The sequence below is a fragment of the Phascolarctos cinereus genome, unplaced genomic scaffold, assembly GCF_003287225.1.
Source record: "Phascolarctos cinereus isolate Bilbo 61053 unplaced genomic scaffold, phaCin_HiC Scaffold_9;HRSCAF=440, whole genome shotgun sequence".
NCBI classification, from domain to species: Eukaryota; Metazoa; Chordata; class Mammalia; order Diprotodontia; family Phascolarctidae; genus Phascolarctos; species Phascolarctos cinereus.
The window spans coordinates 157,114,505-157,131,215 of NW_027556402.1; the positions used below are offsets into that span (position 1 = coordinate 157,114,505).

The 16,711-nt window shown below is 34.7% G+C and overlaps 1 protein-coding gene across 1 annotated transcript in view; it reads left to right on the plus strand.

Annotated features, from left to right (window-relative positions):
- Positions 1-16,711, plus strand: part of PDS5A (PDS5 cohesin associated factor A) — a 167,383-nt gene that overhangs the window by 121,646 nt on the left and 29,026 nt on the right. The window contains 5 exon segments of the mRNA XM_020993352.1: positions 1,803-1,963; positions 5,740-5,863; positions 6,681-6,839; positions 7,919-7,987; positions 9,224-9,360. Of these exon segments, the coding sequence (XP_020849011.1) occupies positions 1,803-1,963; positions 5,740-5,863; positions 6,681-6,839; positions 7,919-7,987; positions 9,224-9,360 (650 nt within the window).

Sequence of the window (16,711 nt, forward strand, 5' to 3'; positions counted from 1 at the left end):
TAATTTCTGAGGTCTTTTAAACATTTATTTGTATTGGTGCTGTAATAATCTTTGAACAGATCTCAGAAAGAATTTTCCCCAGAAAGACTTCTTCTTTATCATTGACTCTCCAAGCTTTAAAGCCTTGTTTGTTTCTGAAGACCTTGGAGGAGTGGCCACTTCTACTTTTTTGTTTCATTAATACCTTCAGGCAACAAAGAAATTATTGGGTCAAAGATATTCAATAAGTTTTCAATTCAGCCAGCGGCAAACTTGCTATTTCAGGATTGAGGTTTATTGTTTTTATTCATTTTTGCCAGGTTGGGGAATGTGAAGTGGTAACTAAGAGTTATTTGACTTAGCATCACTTTGAGTATTTGTGAGGCTCAGCATCTTAAGTTAACTATTTGTTTCAGCATTTGGAAATTATCTGTTCCTTTTTTTTTTGATGCTTTATTGTATATCAGATGAGAAATACTTTCATGGGTTTTTTTTTTAACAGCTCCTTAGGTATTTTAGATGGCAGGGTTTTTTTTCTTTTACTTATGCTGATTTCTTGTGCAAAATTTAAAAGTGAGCAAAAATTCAATTTTTTTCTTGTGCAAAAATTCAATTTTTTAATATAGTTAAGCAAATCTGTTCTGTCTCTAATAATTCCTTCCATTTGCTGAATGGGGAGGGGTGGGGCAAGGATTGGTTGGTAATATTCTACAGTTGAAATGCATCCATTATTCCATCTTGTATTTTTCATAGTTTTTTTTAATGCTTAATTATATCATCCCACTGAAATTCACTGATGGCAGCTAGTATAAGAATTAGACCTAATTCTATTCCTTTTTTTTTTTTGGTGAGGCCACTGGGGCTAAGTGACTTGCCCAGAGTCATACAGCTAGTAAGTATCAAGTGTCTGAGGCCAAATTTGAACTCAGGTCCCCCTGACTCCAAGGCCAGAGCTCTGTGCATTCACTGCACCACCTAGTGGCCCCCTTAAATCTATTTCTTATCCAAATGACAACCAGTTTTCCAAATTCCTTTGTTAAGTAACTAATCCTTTCCTAAATTTAATCATCTGCAAGCTTTTCAAACACTACTCTTTTTGTATATAGCTGATTAGACATCTCATAGCATTTTATCTTTCTTGAATTAAAATATTTAAAAGTTTAATATCAGATTAAGAGTTAAAGGTAACTGGCACATAAATTGTGCTTTAATATTTGTAAAGTACTTTACTCATGTTAACTCATTTGTATTCCAAAACAATCATGAGAGGTTGGTTCTGCTGGTTTTATCCCCGTTTAGCAGATAATTCAACTAAGATTAAGGTAAGTTGAATTACTTACCTATGGTCACTCAGCTAGTAAGTGTCAAGAGTCAGCATATAAACCCATTTCATGTCTAGCACTCTGTATACTACATGGGTATTTTACTTGGGTGGTGGTAATATTGGTGATAAAGAAGCAGCTTTCATTAAGTGCTTACTGTGTGCAAGGCAAGTATTGTGCTAAGCATGAGAGATACAAATGTGAAAATTAAGAAGTTATTTTATTCATTTAAGTCTCTTCCTTGCAGACAAAAAAATAGTACTATACTATATCTTTACCTTCCATGATTAAAGTGCATGAATTTGAGAGGTTATGTTACAGTTAATATCCTTCCCATTTCAAAATGTCACCACTTGAGTTATTTGAATATCAGTATTGTTAAAGGTACTGCTAAAAATTAAGCAAATTGTTTAGTTTTTATCTTCTCTGCTGTAGAATACATTTTTTTCTTGATTTTTTTTTTATCGTCCATGCTCATAAAGCATTATGTCTGTCATACAGGTTCTATCTTTCACACATCCTACCTCGTTTCACTCAGCAGAGACATATGAGTCCCTGCTGCAGTGCCTCAGAATGGAAGATGACAAAGTAGCAGAAGCCGCCATACAGATTTTTAGGAATACAGGACACAAAATAGAAACAGACCTTCCACAAATAAGATCGTGAGTTTGCTTTCTTTATATGGTATCCTAAAGCTTCACTGCTGACATATATGACTGAATCATAATTTTACTTTTTGTCTTCTCCCATTTTTCTACACATGAATGTATACAGTAGGTTAGCTTCAGTTATTTAGCAGATTTCTTTCTTTCCTTTTGCTACTTAACTATCAGTTACCACTTGCATCAAAAGCTAACTAGTTGGAAAAAATAATAAGTTAACAGGTTTTTACAAATTAGACTTTTATTTGTCCATACATTTGGAATGTGCTCTATTCTTCATTATCATGAATTCAAGGCTTAACAATTGTCACTCACATTCTTATTTTAGAAATAAACGAGAGAAATAATTGCAACAGTAATTTCTTGAACAATTGCATAAAAATCATTTTATAAAGAACTTTAATTAAACAGCATCAAATGCCCATATTATTCATCCCAGGGTTTCTACAGGCTGTCATATTTTGTAAATACTAAGGTAATTCACATTTACATAGTGTTTTGAGCTTTTCAAAATGCTTTCTTTAAAATAATCCTGCAAAATAGTTAGTCCAAGTATTGTTTACAAATTATGAGGAATTTAAGACTTATCAACTTAAACATGTCGGCCATGAACAAAGTCTAGTGAGTGTTAGAGCTGGAATGTAACACTAATGCTCATTCCTTTGGAGCAGGAATGACAGGCTGGAACCACATTGTTAAAGGTATTAAATATCATACAGAGGAATTTATATATTCTGTAGTCAACATGGAAACACTGGAGCTTCTTCAATAAGGGAGTTAATGTGTTTGGACCAGCACTTTAACAATATCAACATGGCAGCTGTGTGGAAGATGGACTGACGAGGGACAAGAGTCTATGTGGAGAGAATTTGGAGGCTTATGTAGTAGGCTAGGGTGATTATCCTGTGAAAGAAGAATAGAGAAAAGGGTGTGATGTGAGAGAAGTAGAATCAGTAAGATCTGGCAAATCAGTCAGTGATCTGTGATAGCATTTAATAAGTGCCTACTATGTGACAGGTACCATGCTGTGCTCTGGAATACAAATACAGTAAATGAAACAGCCTCCACTCACTGGAAGCTTATGTTCTGCTGGGTGAAATTGCAAAGATGTATATAAATATATGTGAAATAAAGAGAATAAATATAAGGCATTTAAATACAAGGCAGCTTGAAAGAGAGGGCACTAGCAGTTGAGAAGACCAGGAAAAAAAGTATGTGGAAAATGATACTTGAGCCACAGCTTAAAGGAAGAGAGGAGAGGGATTCTGGAAAGTGGAAGTGAGGGTAGAGCACATTCCAAGTATAGCCTAGCAGCCCCAGTGCAAAGGAATGGAGACAACGAAGAGTAAGCATAATCAATGAGTTACTCTGAATATGTAGTCTGTTATAGAGTAGCATTTGCAGAAAGCCTGCCTGATGTGATCATAGCCTATTTCATATCTTCACCAACAGTAATCTACATACATATGTAGATTATCCTCATAAAAATTTTGTGGAGTTGAGAAAGTGGTCCAACAGCTTCATACTTGTTATTTTTTTTTTGGTCTTTTTTTTTTGTTGTTCATTAGAAACAAAGCTTACTATTTTGTCTAAATATTTGGTACATTTTCCTTTTTCTTGTAGCCTGAAAATAAATCCCTCATTGTCCTCAAAAATCTTTCCTATCCAGCACAAATTTCCTCTTTGTATACTTAGAAAGAGCTAGAGAGATTATAGTTCGTTTTTGATGTTTGTTAAGCTGTATTGAGGAGTAGAGAAGGATTAGTGAAGAAATAGGACCACTGTTGAACAATGATGACCAATGACAAATGGAAGTAGAGTGATTCAGTTCTTATATGACTTACACCAAGAAGTATGACCTTTGCCTAGGAATGAAAGAACCAAAATAGCTAATGAGGAATTTGATAACCAAAATAAGAGTATCTTGCATTTGATCAGTTCAAGTCACATGAACCAGATGAACTACATCTTGAGGGCTGAAAGAACTAGTAGATGTTATTGCTGAGTTCTTCTCAATGATAATCTAAAAGATCATGGACAATAAGAAAGGTTCTCCAGGACTAGAGAAGGGTAAATGTCCATTTTCACAAAAGGGAAATGAATATATAATCAACAAACTAGGGTGGTGAGCTTTACTTCATTCCCAACAGAATTCTAGAATGTATAATTAAAGAGATGGTAAATGAAATGTTTCAGAAACTGAAGTGGTGATCATAAAGTCAGTATCACTTCATCAACAATAGGTATTTGCATAAATAACCTTATTTCTGTTTACTTTTAGACTAGTGGTTCATAGGAATATTGTAAATAATAGGTTACCTAGATTTTAGTATTTAAGTGTTTCATAGTCCTCTTATACCAACTGCAGATATGTGGGTTAAATAGTAGTATAATTAAAACGTTAGCAACTGGTTCAATGACTGGAACCCAAAATTAGTCATTAATGATTTCATATCAGTTTGCAAGGACATATCCAATAGAGTTTCTCCTCAATCAGTGCTTTTTCTTGTGTTATTTAACGTTTTTATCACGGACTTGACCCAAGGCATAGATGTATCCTTGTAAAATTTACAAGAAGACACAGTGTGAGAGGGATGGCTCACATACTATATCCAAAAAAGTCTTGTCATCCCGGTATATTGAGCCAGTTTTCATAAGGTGAAATTTAATAGGGAAGAATGTAAAATTGTACATTTGAATTCAAAGAAATGACTTACTACATGTAAAATGGGAATCATAGTTAGACAGCAGTTTCTCTGAAAAAGATCTGAGAATTTCTGGGTTACAAGCTCAGTATGAGTCAGTCAATTTGATAAGCATTTATTAAATACCTGCTACATATCTGGCATTATGCTAGGCACTAGGGATACCAATTCAGAAAATGAAACAATCTCTACTTTCAGTTTACCTACATTCTATTAACAGTATTATGTAGCAGCCAGGAAAGCTAATCATGTCTTGAGCTGTAGTAAAAGTTCAATAGGTTTCAAGCATAAAATACATCATGGTCCATCTGCACTCCACCTTTGCCAGAACACTTCAGTAGTATTGTATTCAATTCGGTGTGCAGCACATTTTAGAACAGTCATGGGATAGGAATCCAGAAGCAGGCAACCAAGATGATGAAAAACCTCAATTTGATGACAGTTGAGGATTATTTGAGAGAACTGAAGATATCTATCCTGATTAAAGGAAATATTGGGTGGAAGTTTCAAAGATAAAAATTAGGCTTGATGTAAACTTGATGTAAAAGATATAGTTTTGTATCTTTAAAAGTTATTTGAAAGAATTTAAAAATTTTAAAATCAGTCTTCTCAAAAAATGATGCATCTACATATCCTTTTTTGCCACCGTAAAAATAACAGAATCAAGAGTTAGAGAAATAACACATTCAACTCTGGTTAAATTTGTAATTAATTGTTTTTATTATCTTTATTTTTTGGAGGCTGTTTAGCAACTTAGAAAATATGTTCATTCTATCTGTTATGTAGGAAGTTCTGGATGGACTCTAGTTCAGTAATTTTTAAATTAAAATTTTGGCTGTATGTCCAAGCTCCTTAAGTAGTTTGTGTGTTTCATAAGAAATTTTTTAAATGTCGTGGTTTTACTAGGGGTGAGGAATTGTCAAGAATAGTTTGTACACTACAGATTATTTTGAAGACTCAGGTCCTGTGGGTATTATGCTTAAAAGTAGGTATGGCAGAAATCCAATTAAACAAATTGCTTAAAGTATATGGTCTTACTACATTTTAAGAGTGTTACTTTAATATTTGCAGCACCTTAATTCCCATTTTACATCAAAAAGCAAAAAGAGGTACACCACACCAAGCAAAACAAGCTGTCCATTGTATCCATGCCATATTCACAAATAAAGAAGTACAGCTTGCACAGATTTTTGAGGTATGTATAGTTCATAGGGTTTTTACTTATTTATTTTACATTATGGTTTGTTGACTTTTGTTGGCTTTGGAAGTGCACCTACTTTGCAGATCTAAATAGAATCCTTGCTTATTCAAGGGGCAGTGTCCTGTCCTATCTTAAATTTAGGCTAACCATTTAGTAGTTTTAGAGATAAGTCCACAATTCTATAATGTGAATTTAGATGACTAGCTTTGTTCTTGAGCAATTTAAAAGGCCGGATCGATGCCATTGGGAAATCAGTTCCCCAGTTCCCCTTACCCTTGGATTAATTTCTTGTTTACTCCCAAACAGTTCAATCTGTGCTACCATGAATTGGATGTGTTCAGCTTATTGCATAATGAGTCACATTTCCTGAAGGTCAAAATTACTTTAAATGTCTCAGGAGTGTGAGAATTCCTCTAGCTATGCCACCAGTAGAATATGCTAGTTGTAGTAGAATGTGTTGGCATTTTGGGCAATGCTGGAGGGAACAGAAGTAATTAAATGAGGCAAGAGCTTTTTGTCTCCACTATTTATTATGATCTCTCTTCATTCCTTTTAGTCCAATATTTTTCTAAATGTGCCTTCTCTGCATTTATTTTGTTGTATTAAATTTTAGTGGGGAAGAGAACTAATCTTCTTTTGTTCATATTCTTATTTGGTTGCCATTAAGAAACTGTGTCCATATTAGAAAATTGTTGTGGAAAATTTAAGAGAATTTTGGTTTATTCCATACTCTACTAGAGTGTGTAGGCACTGCTCTGAAGGTTAGTTATAATACCCTTAAATTTTCATTTCTATTATTTTATTTTCCCAGCCTCTCAGTAGGAGTCTGAATGCTGATGTTCCAGAGCAGCTTATAACCCCTTTAGTTTCATTGGGCCATATTTCCATGTTAGCACCAGATCAGTTTGCTTCCCCAATGAAATCGGTAGTAGCAAATTTTATTGTGAAAGATCTTCTAATGAATGACAGGGTAAGTGTGTAATTTTTTTTAAAACATGTTTTCCTATTCTAATGTTGTCATTCACACATTGCTTATTTTTTTAATAAGCAAATCTAGATTGATAATACATTTTAAAAAACAGGATCAAATCATTGCTTTTTTTTATACTACCTTGCATGATTGTACCATCATTTTGAAATAGTCCATATTGGTTTTACTCTTCTAGTTTTCCCCTTATTAGTTACAGAATACCTTCTACAAACCCAGATTGGCTTTTAACCCAGAACCTACTGATTGAGAAGGAAAATGAGGTGAACAAATCAGAGAGTAAAGGAAAAAAAAGTCAGATCTTATTGTAATGAACTTCATGGACTGTTCTGATTCTCTCATAGTGCTGAAATTTTATTATGTCACTTATTGTTTGAAATAAATCGACTTGAACTTAGTTCTTTTTATACATATTTAATCTCCATTTATTGTAATAGAAGTGCTCTTGAAAGGCTTTAAAAATGAAATAAAGTGAGAGTTCATTATTGAAAAGTAATTCTTCAATGAGTCATTTTCTAAAATGAATAATCCTTTCTTACACGCAGATTTATAAGTCAAACTTCAGAATTTTGTCAAATGGACATGTATTCCTCGTAACTGAGTTTGACTAATCTATCTTTTTCTCTTTATTCTGAAGGGAAAACCAGGAATAACTCACTATTTCATGTTGTACTTAACTCCCTAACATGAAGTCTTTTGATCAGGAAAGGAAGGACTTTTTTTTTTTAAGGTGGGACCAAATGTAACAGTTACAGTGTGGGAAGACAGAAATGAGACTTGGGTCTCCTCAGATGGAAGATATCCATATCCAAAGCAACCAGAGAGTGATGGCTTGTCTTATTCATGCCTATCACTGTTGCTAATGAGGCCATAGGAACAGGGAAGTCATTGTACTGTCTAGTGTACTGCTTGCTACCTAAATCCACAAGTTGGAATACCAAAACTTCAGGGATAAAATGCTCTAACTTTGAAGTGCATAACTTTTTATAGCAGAAGAAGCGTGATAAAGCAAAGAACTAGAACTTGTTTCTTCTAAAGTAAATTTATTCAAGTATTTACAGTCAACAGGTGAGAAGAATGGAAAATTATGGTCTCCAGATGAAGAAGTTTCCCCAGAAGTACTAGCCAAAGTAAGCAGTCTTTATATTTCTTACTGTCCTGTGTCATAAAGCAGTTCTTATTCACAGATACCCATTTTGATTCATTATATAAGCATTTTTCCATGGAATATTTCATATTACAACAGATGAAAAAATCTCTGAATACTTAATAGTTTTACCTATTAGTTTTCTCTAGACATCTTTTTTTTTTCATTTGTCTGTCTCCCTCTCTTGTGGAAATCGGTGTTTCACTTATTGTTTTCTTTCCCCATGATGTGTGTGACCTTCTGACTTTATGAATAATTCCTCTGTTCAGCTTTTTTTATTGAAGGAATGATTGTAGAATCACGGGTCCCAAAGGAACATCAAAGGACCTACATTAGGTGTCCCCAGAGCCTTAGTGCAGTTTTAAACCTTAGGTAAGGCTCTAGGGACATAACAATATTGTGTGTCTCCTCCCCCATCCCCACTCCCCCACCCCTTTAAAGAATTGAATAAAGGTGAAAGAGGTGAATGCTTTGGTATTGTTTTTGGATACAGATCACATATCCTTCCTTGATAATCTGTTCCAGTATGCATATCTGCACACTTTCAATTACCTCATCCAGAACATTGATAAAATACTAAACAATATTGAGTCCAGCATAACCCCATGGGAAGCCATTGAACATATTAATTCCAGGTTTATATTGAACCATTGATAACTATCGTTTCTCTTCATCTGTTCCATAAATGAAGATGTTACCCACCTAAACTACCTAATCTAAGATAAGTAGCTTCTTGGTGACAGTTTTTTCCTGGTGTAGAATAAAATTTATCTTTTTCCTTTAAAATCTACACTCAAAAAAAGAGAAAGAGAGCCTGAAAATTTCTTCTTCTTTTTTTATATATAAGTTTAGGGGATGTTTCGGGTTGTGTTTTTTTGTTTTTACATCACATATTGCTGTGTTATAAGATTTGTTCAAGATTTAAACCTCCTTTGCAACAAAGAAAATAATTTCAATGAAAATAGCTAATCCCTGTGACTATCTTTAACATTGTATACAGGATTTTTTGGCCCCTTTTTTTCATAGAATTTGAAAACAATAGATAACTGGTAAACAATCTATGAATTATACCTGGCCCTTGATTTGTGAAAAATTATGTCATAAGGGCAAACAAAGCAGTTGCCACAACTGAGGTGACAATAACAAAAATCACTTTTGATGCATTTATCCCTAATGACTCTATGTTGGCAGTATATTGTAACTTCTTCATATTTTATAGGTTCAAGCAATTAAACTTCTAGTACGATGGCTACTGGGGATGAAAAACAACCAGTCTAAGTCTGCCAATTCAACTCTTCGGTTATTATCAGCAATGCTGGTTAGTGAGGGTGACCTGACGGAACAAAAGAGAATCAGGTGAGGATTTTTTCTCATTTCCAATTTGTTGGCTACAATATCTTTGAAAGCTATACAACTTATAAAATGACTTGTAGAATACATTTGCTGCTAAGACTGTGGAAGAGAATATGGACACCTTAAAAAAGGTTTTACAAAGCCAATGCAATTAGGATTAGAAGGAAGGTAGAAAATTGGGAAAGAATTTTTACAACTAGTCTCTCTGATGAGGGCCTCATTTCTAAAATATGTAGAGAATTAAGACAAATTAATAAGACTATAAGCCATTCCCTAATTGATAAATGGTCAAAGGATATGAACAGACAGTTCTCAGATGAAGAAATTAAAGCCATCTATAGTCATATGAAAAAATGCTCTAAATCATCATTTGATTAGAGAAATGCAAATCAAAACAGAACTCTGAGGTACCACATCACACCTATCAGATTGGCTGACATGACAAAACAGGAGAATGATAAATGTTGGAGAAGATGTGGGAAAATTGGAACACTAATGCATTGTTGGTGGAGTTGTAAAATGATCCAACCATTTTGGAGAACAATTTGGAACTATGCTGAAAGGGCTACAAAAATGTGCATATCCTTTGACCCAGCAATAGCACTTCTAGGGCTGTATCCCAAAGAGATCATACTAATGGGAAAAGGACCCACATGTACAAAAATATTCATAGCAGCTCTCTTTGTGTTGGCAAAGAATTGGAAATTGAGAGGATGCCCATCAATTGGGGAATGGCTGAGCAAGTTATGAATGTAATGGAATACTATTGTGGTATAAGAAATGAACAGGCTGACTTCAGAAAAACCTGGAAAGACTTGTATGGTCTGATGCTGAGTGAAGCGAGCAGAACCAGGAGAACGCTGTACACAACAACAGCCACGTTGTGCAATGACTAATGTTGATAAACTTAACCCTTCTCAGCAATACAAGGATCTAAGACATCTCTAAAGGACTCATGATAGAAAATGCTATTCACGTCCAAAGAACTATGGAAGTTGAAGCGCTATCATTTTTTTTCCTCTTCTGTTGAGTTTTATTTCCTCTTTCAAATGGTTCCTCCTATTGGTTTTAATTTTTACTTACAACTTCACTAATGTGAAAATATGTTTAATAGGCATGTAAATGTATAGCCTATATGAGATTGTGTGCCATCTTGGGGAGAGTGGTGGGGAGGAAGGGGGAGAAAAATTTTAAACTCAAAAGCATATGGAAGTAATTGTTGATAAATCAAAATCAAATAAAAATAAAGGTTTTATGAGGTTTGTTAATAAGTCGCATGTTGACAAACATGACAAAATCTTTTTTTTTATCTGACTTGTCTATGGAACATGTTGTGCTAATTGTGAAAAATATTTCTTAGTCTTTGTCTTACCGTTTTGTGTGATTAGATATGTAAGTGACTAGGAATGTATTGATTTACACATGTGAGAAAGCCAGCTTTAAAGCCCATTCATACCATGTTGAAAGAAAATAAAGACTTAATAGCTTGGCCTAACTAATAGAGAAAAGATGGCTACTACACAAATTAAAATCTACCGATCTGATGCAATGCCAGTGGGTCAAGAATATCAAGGGAGATAAAGAACAAAGGTAAGAAAGAAGAGGAATGATCAGGCCAGACCTAGAGTTATAATAATATGAAAACATATAAAAATATAAAATAATACAATAATATTATAGTATAATATAAAATATCAAACTCTCCAGCATTGGATTAAAAAATAGAAAAGTGGATTCTTGGAATAAATTTGGTTAACAGCATTTAGAACATAATGCATACAGTAGTTTAGTGTTGAGCAAAGCTAAGAATACAAATCACTGAATAGGAACTTACCAGTCAGTAAAACTGCTGAGAAAACTAGCAATTTGGTGGGAAATATTAGACCAACATATAAGACAACAATAAATTCCAGATAGATCAATATTTTAAAAAGTTGTTTTAAAAGTATGAGAGAAACATTGAAGACTATGTTTTTTATAGTTATGAGTGGGAAGCTAATTTTAGTCATCTATTAGATATAGAAATAAAATAACACATCCAAAGTAAGGATCTGTGGGTCTATCATTGTGATAAACTCCTGGTATGGGACCATCCTGTCTGTGACTTAGTAATTTTTCAAGGACCTCATTCAATCCTCACAACAACTGGCTCACAATAGTTAATTGACTTACTTAAGCTCACATAGCTAGGAAATGTCTTATTATAGTGTTTAACACTAAAGGAACTAGAATTAATGAATACCTGAAAGGACCAAGCTGTATCAGCTTCATGCATTTTTTTTAAATAAGAGGGAGAAATGGAGATAAGATGAAAATATTTATCTCCAAGTAAAATTGTAGTAACATTTTTGCCTCAATTGAAGTACTTAGCTTAATTGCCTGAGGCAAACAGAGGTTAAATGTTTTACTAGCTTCACACGGCCATCAAGTTTCTTTTTTTAAAACATTTATTTATTTGGATTTATCAACAATCACTTCCATAAGCTGTTGAGTTTTAAATTTTTCTCCCCCTCCTTTCCCACCTCCCTTCCCAAGACAGTGCAAAATCTGATATTGGCTATACATATACATTCCTAGTAAACATTTTCACATTAGTGATGTTGTAAATAAGAATTAGAACCAATAGGAGGAACCACCATAAAGAGGAAACAAAACAACAGAAGGAAAAAAATAGCAAATGGTATGCTTCTGTCTGCATTCAAACTTGGTATTCTTTCTTTGCATGAGTCCTTTAGAGATGTCTTAGATCCATGCTTTGCTGAGAAGGGTCAAGTCTATTAATATTAATACCTAACTGATTATGTTATTCCCTTCTTGAGCCAAATCTGATGAGAGTAAGGTTCAAACAAAGCTTATCTCCCTCTCTTCTTTCCCTCTGCTGGAATAGGTTTTTGTGCCTTTTCCTGTAATGTGATTTACCCTTGTCTGTCTCCTCCTTTCCTTTTCTCTCAGTACATTTTCTTAGTTAGATCAGACTAATCCACTTACTTATATCCGTTTAACCCACTTGATTAGATTTTTTTTATCACTACATCAAAGTCAACTTATACCCACCCCCTTTTATGTGTACAGTACAGTTCTCAAGGGTTACAGTTCTCATCCCTTGTAGGGATGTAAACAGTTTGCCCTTATTAATAACATGTTGTTTCTTTCTGCCCCGTTTACCTTTTTATGTCTCTCTTGAGTCTTGTATTTGAAGATCGTATTTTCTGTTGAGCTCTGGTCTTTTTATCAGGAAGGTTTGGAAGTCCCCTATTTTGTTGAATGTCCATCCCCGAAAGATCACGGTCATTTTCACTGGGTACATTAAGTTTCAAATATAGGACGTTAACTTATGACTTTGTTACTCAAAGTCCAGCACTCTTATCTTCTCTGCTTGGACTGCCCTTAGATTTATTGAATTATATTAACAGTTAGAAAATCAATGGATTAAATAATTACTGTGTAAGTAATTAAAATTATAATTTGTAACGCAATTTTTAGATTGTCATGATTTATGTAGTTATAAAAAGTATTTTAAAGAGCAAGTTAATGGTGGTGGAGCTTATAGTGGCAGTGAAGGGAGAGTCCTCATAGTTCCAAGGCATAAAGGAGTGCATGTGGTCACTCATAGACCAGAGCACAGGCCAAGATCTTCCTTGATCATACCTTGGAAGAACTGAAAACTTACAGGTCCCTAGAAGTATCTCTGAAAACAGCTGCACAATACCCCTGAAGCTTGGGACAGTACTACCTCCACACTGGAAGCAGAGCTCTACCTTAACAAAGAGTTTAAAACTCAAGTAATTGGCTGGGATCATAAGCAAACTGGGCAAAAAAAGTCAGACCAGAAAAATTTCCCATAGAAAACAAAATATTAAGCAACTCCATGACTTGTCTTTTTATCCTCAGCAGTATCATGCCTGCCCACAGAATAAGTGCTTAATAAATATATAAACAAATAAGCAAACAAACAAACAAATAAATAAATAAATGCTTAATAAATAATAAGTGCTTTGATTGATGCACTTAACTGAATATAACTGACAACTATTAGTAACTCTATATACCCGGAGTTCCCCCACTTCTCAAGCAGTAATAGGAAGATGGATTACCTCAACTCTTCTCCAGACCCAAGATTAGTTACTATGGTATTAGTATAATTATGTGGCCCTCATTCAGTTCAGGATTTTTTAAATGCCTTTCATATTATGTTCTTTTTTATTTATCATACATGAGTTTACAAGTCTTCCCATGGTTCTCTAAATACTTGAATATTTGTCATTTCTTAATGATGCAATTTCCTTACATTGCTGGACAATGATTTGTTTAGCCATTCCCTAATCAGTGGGTATCCACTTTGTTTCTATTTCTTTAATGCTTCTCCCCCAAAATATACAATTATTCACTTGCTGTCAGAAATTAAATTTGTTGTTGTTGTTTTTAAAAGACTTACTTAGTACTTTACAAACTAAAAGTAGTTCCTTGAGAACAGGGACTATCTTTTTCCCTTTTTTTGCATCACCAGCTCTTAGCTTGGGATATAGTAGGTACTTAATGATTGATTGATTGATTTTTACATATTATTTAGCTAAGAGAAATTAAAACATGCATATTACTTGGACTAGATAGCAGTAATGTACTTCTTGGTTTGTCAGTTTCGTTTTGCTGCTTTTTAAAAAAAATTTAAAGTTTTATTGGTATTTTTTGTTTTTGTCTTCTTTATTTCTGAATATATTCTCCTCCCCAACTTCCAGTTATCTTTTCTAAAGGTGGGGGGGGGGGGAAGTCCAGCAAAAGTGACCAACCAGACATGGAAACTGACAGTGCATTCTTTGCCTCGGGGCTATCACCTTTCCTCTCCACCCCCACCCTCAGCAAACTAGGGAGAGAGGAAGTATTTTTTTTTCTCTTCAGCAAACATTTAATAAGCACATAGTGTGTTCAGGGTACTGTACTAGATCTGAGAATAGTTCCTCCCCTCAAAGAGCTCACATTTTGTATGATGCAAATAATGTACATTACAAAGTAACTGGGGAGCTCTAGCAATTGAGCCTATTGGAAAAGCTTCCTATAGGAAGTGAACTTTGAGGTGGCTGCTGTTGTTTTAATCTACTTTAACGTAGCTGAAGTCAGTGTCTGTATTGGGGTTTGTTTTTATTTTTATTTATTTATTTTTTTTAGTTTTGCTGTTTTCTAAAACACTTGGGGAAAAAAGTGTTTATGTTCTGTATTCTGCCTAGTGATAATTTCTTCCTTTGCAGTAGCATTCCATTGCATTCTCTTCTTTAAAAATACCTCTCAATCCACACTATACTCCTTCCACTCTATCAGCAGAAAACTTCACTGCATACTTTGCTGACAAAATATTGATCATTTACCCTAATCTCTGATGTGCACCTCAAAACCTCTTGACATCATTTCCCCCTTTTCTTCTCCATTACTTCTTATTTCCATTGAAAACCCAACATTTCTCACCAAAACAGTCCCCCTTATTTGTATTCAGCCTCATCCCTTCCCATCTCCTTCCCTGGACTGTCCCCACACTGTCACCCCCTCTTTGTCTTATATCTGTGGTCTTGACCTCCTATCCAATAGCTTGTTTTCTACTGCCTACAAATACGTCTAGGTCTCTTCTCTACGCTTGTATCCTAGAGCTCTTACCTCATAATTTTGGGTCCTATAACTCCTTCCTTTCACAGCCAAACTGATAAAAATCTGTCTACATTCATCAGCTTTGCTTCTTCTCTCCCCTTGAGCAATCAAACTTCCAGTTTCATTAGTCAATTTAAATTGCTTTCTCCACAGTCAACAATGTTTCCTTACTTGTTAAATCTGTTAGTCTGTTTTCAATCCTTCAGAACTTCAGCCCTGCTTACTACCATCTCCTCTGGATATGCACTTCTCTGGGTTTTCATGACAATGCTTTCTTCTTGGTTGTCTTCATACCAGTCTCACATCACCTCAGTCTCTTCTCAAATCCTCCACATACCCGAAAGCTCTTTCCTGCCTTTCTTTTCTTGCTGTTGCTCTCTTGATGACTTCAACAAATTCCGTGTGGTTTTTTATTATCTTTTCTATGCAATTAATTTTCAGATATATAGATCCACTCCAACATTACCACTTATTTATTAGACACTTAAAACTCTATGTCCCATAAACATCTCCAGATAAACATATCTAAATAACTGTGTAGGGCTACATCATCAAGTTAATGTTGAATGTTTTAAGTTATAAGTCCCATAGATACCTTAAACTCAACATGTCTAAAAAAGAACTCATTTTCTCTTCCCCAAAACTTATATCATTTCCTATCTTCCCTGTCTCTTTAGAGAACAAAATCATATTTCCAATCACCTAGGTTCCTATCCTTGCAATCAAGGTTAACTCTTCAATCTATTTCACTCTACATATCCAGTGAGTTACCAAGTATTATTCTGTCTCCACAGCCCCTCTCACATTCTTCCTCCATTCCACTCATACCCCAACTGCACTAATTCAGGACCTTATCACATTTCACCTGTATTTCTACAGTTAAGGAAATCTTAATTGGTTTCCCCGTCACCAAATCTTTCTTATCCAGTCCATCTTCCACATAGCTTCCAAACTGACGTTCTTAAAGTACAGGTCTGACCATGCTACTCTACTGCTCATTATGTTCCAATGGTTCCCTGTTACCTCTAAATCAAATACAAACTCAACTCCTCCTTTTGACATCAAAGCCCTTAGCAGTGTGACTGTAGCCTCTACCTGTGAAGGTCATAACCTTTCCATGACTTCCTGTCCCCTATGATTATCATCCACACAGGATACAACCAATTCAATAAAGAATTGTTAACTGCATTTTTTGGTAGTTTGAGGATACCATTGTAGCACTTGATCTCAGAAAGCAGATATATAATCATTCAGAAGAGTTCAGCCTAACAATCTACATGGGAAAGCAGAAATGTCTTTTTTCTTGATTGGAACACAGTCAGATGTATAGACCATTAAAATAGCCTATCAGCATACATTTATTGTAGCAACTGAAGATGGATACTGACCTGGCCCCCAAGTTGAGGTGGTGAAAAATAGCTAGGTTGAGTGTTTTCATGAAGTGATTAGCACATTCAGTGATCCTGAGCTGTTCTTGAAACAGAAACCTATGGAGTTGTCCTAAGTTCTCAAAGGATATGCCAACAAAGCACAAACTCTTGAGGCAATACCATGCTGGAAAGGTTTTAAAGGATGGATTAAGTAACAAACTGTTACAAGTTCTCAAGTACCAGCTTCTACGTGTGGAGAAGCTTATGATGTTAGGCAGGCAAGGAGGGACTAAATTTCTTAATCATGGCAAAGCACCCTTGTCACAGTAATGCTCCGTGATTGAGAATTA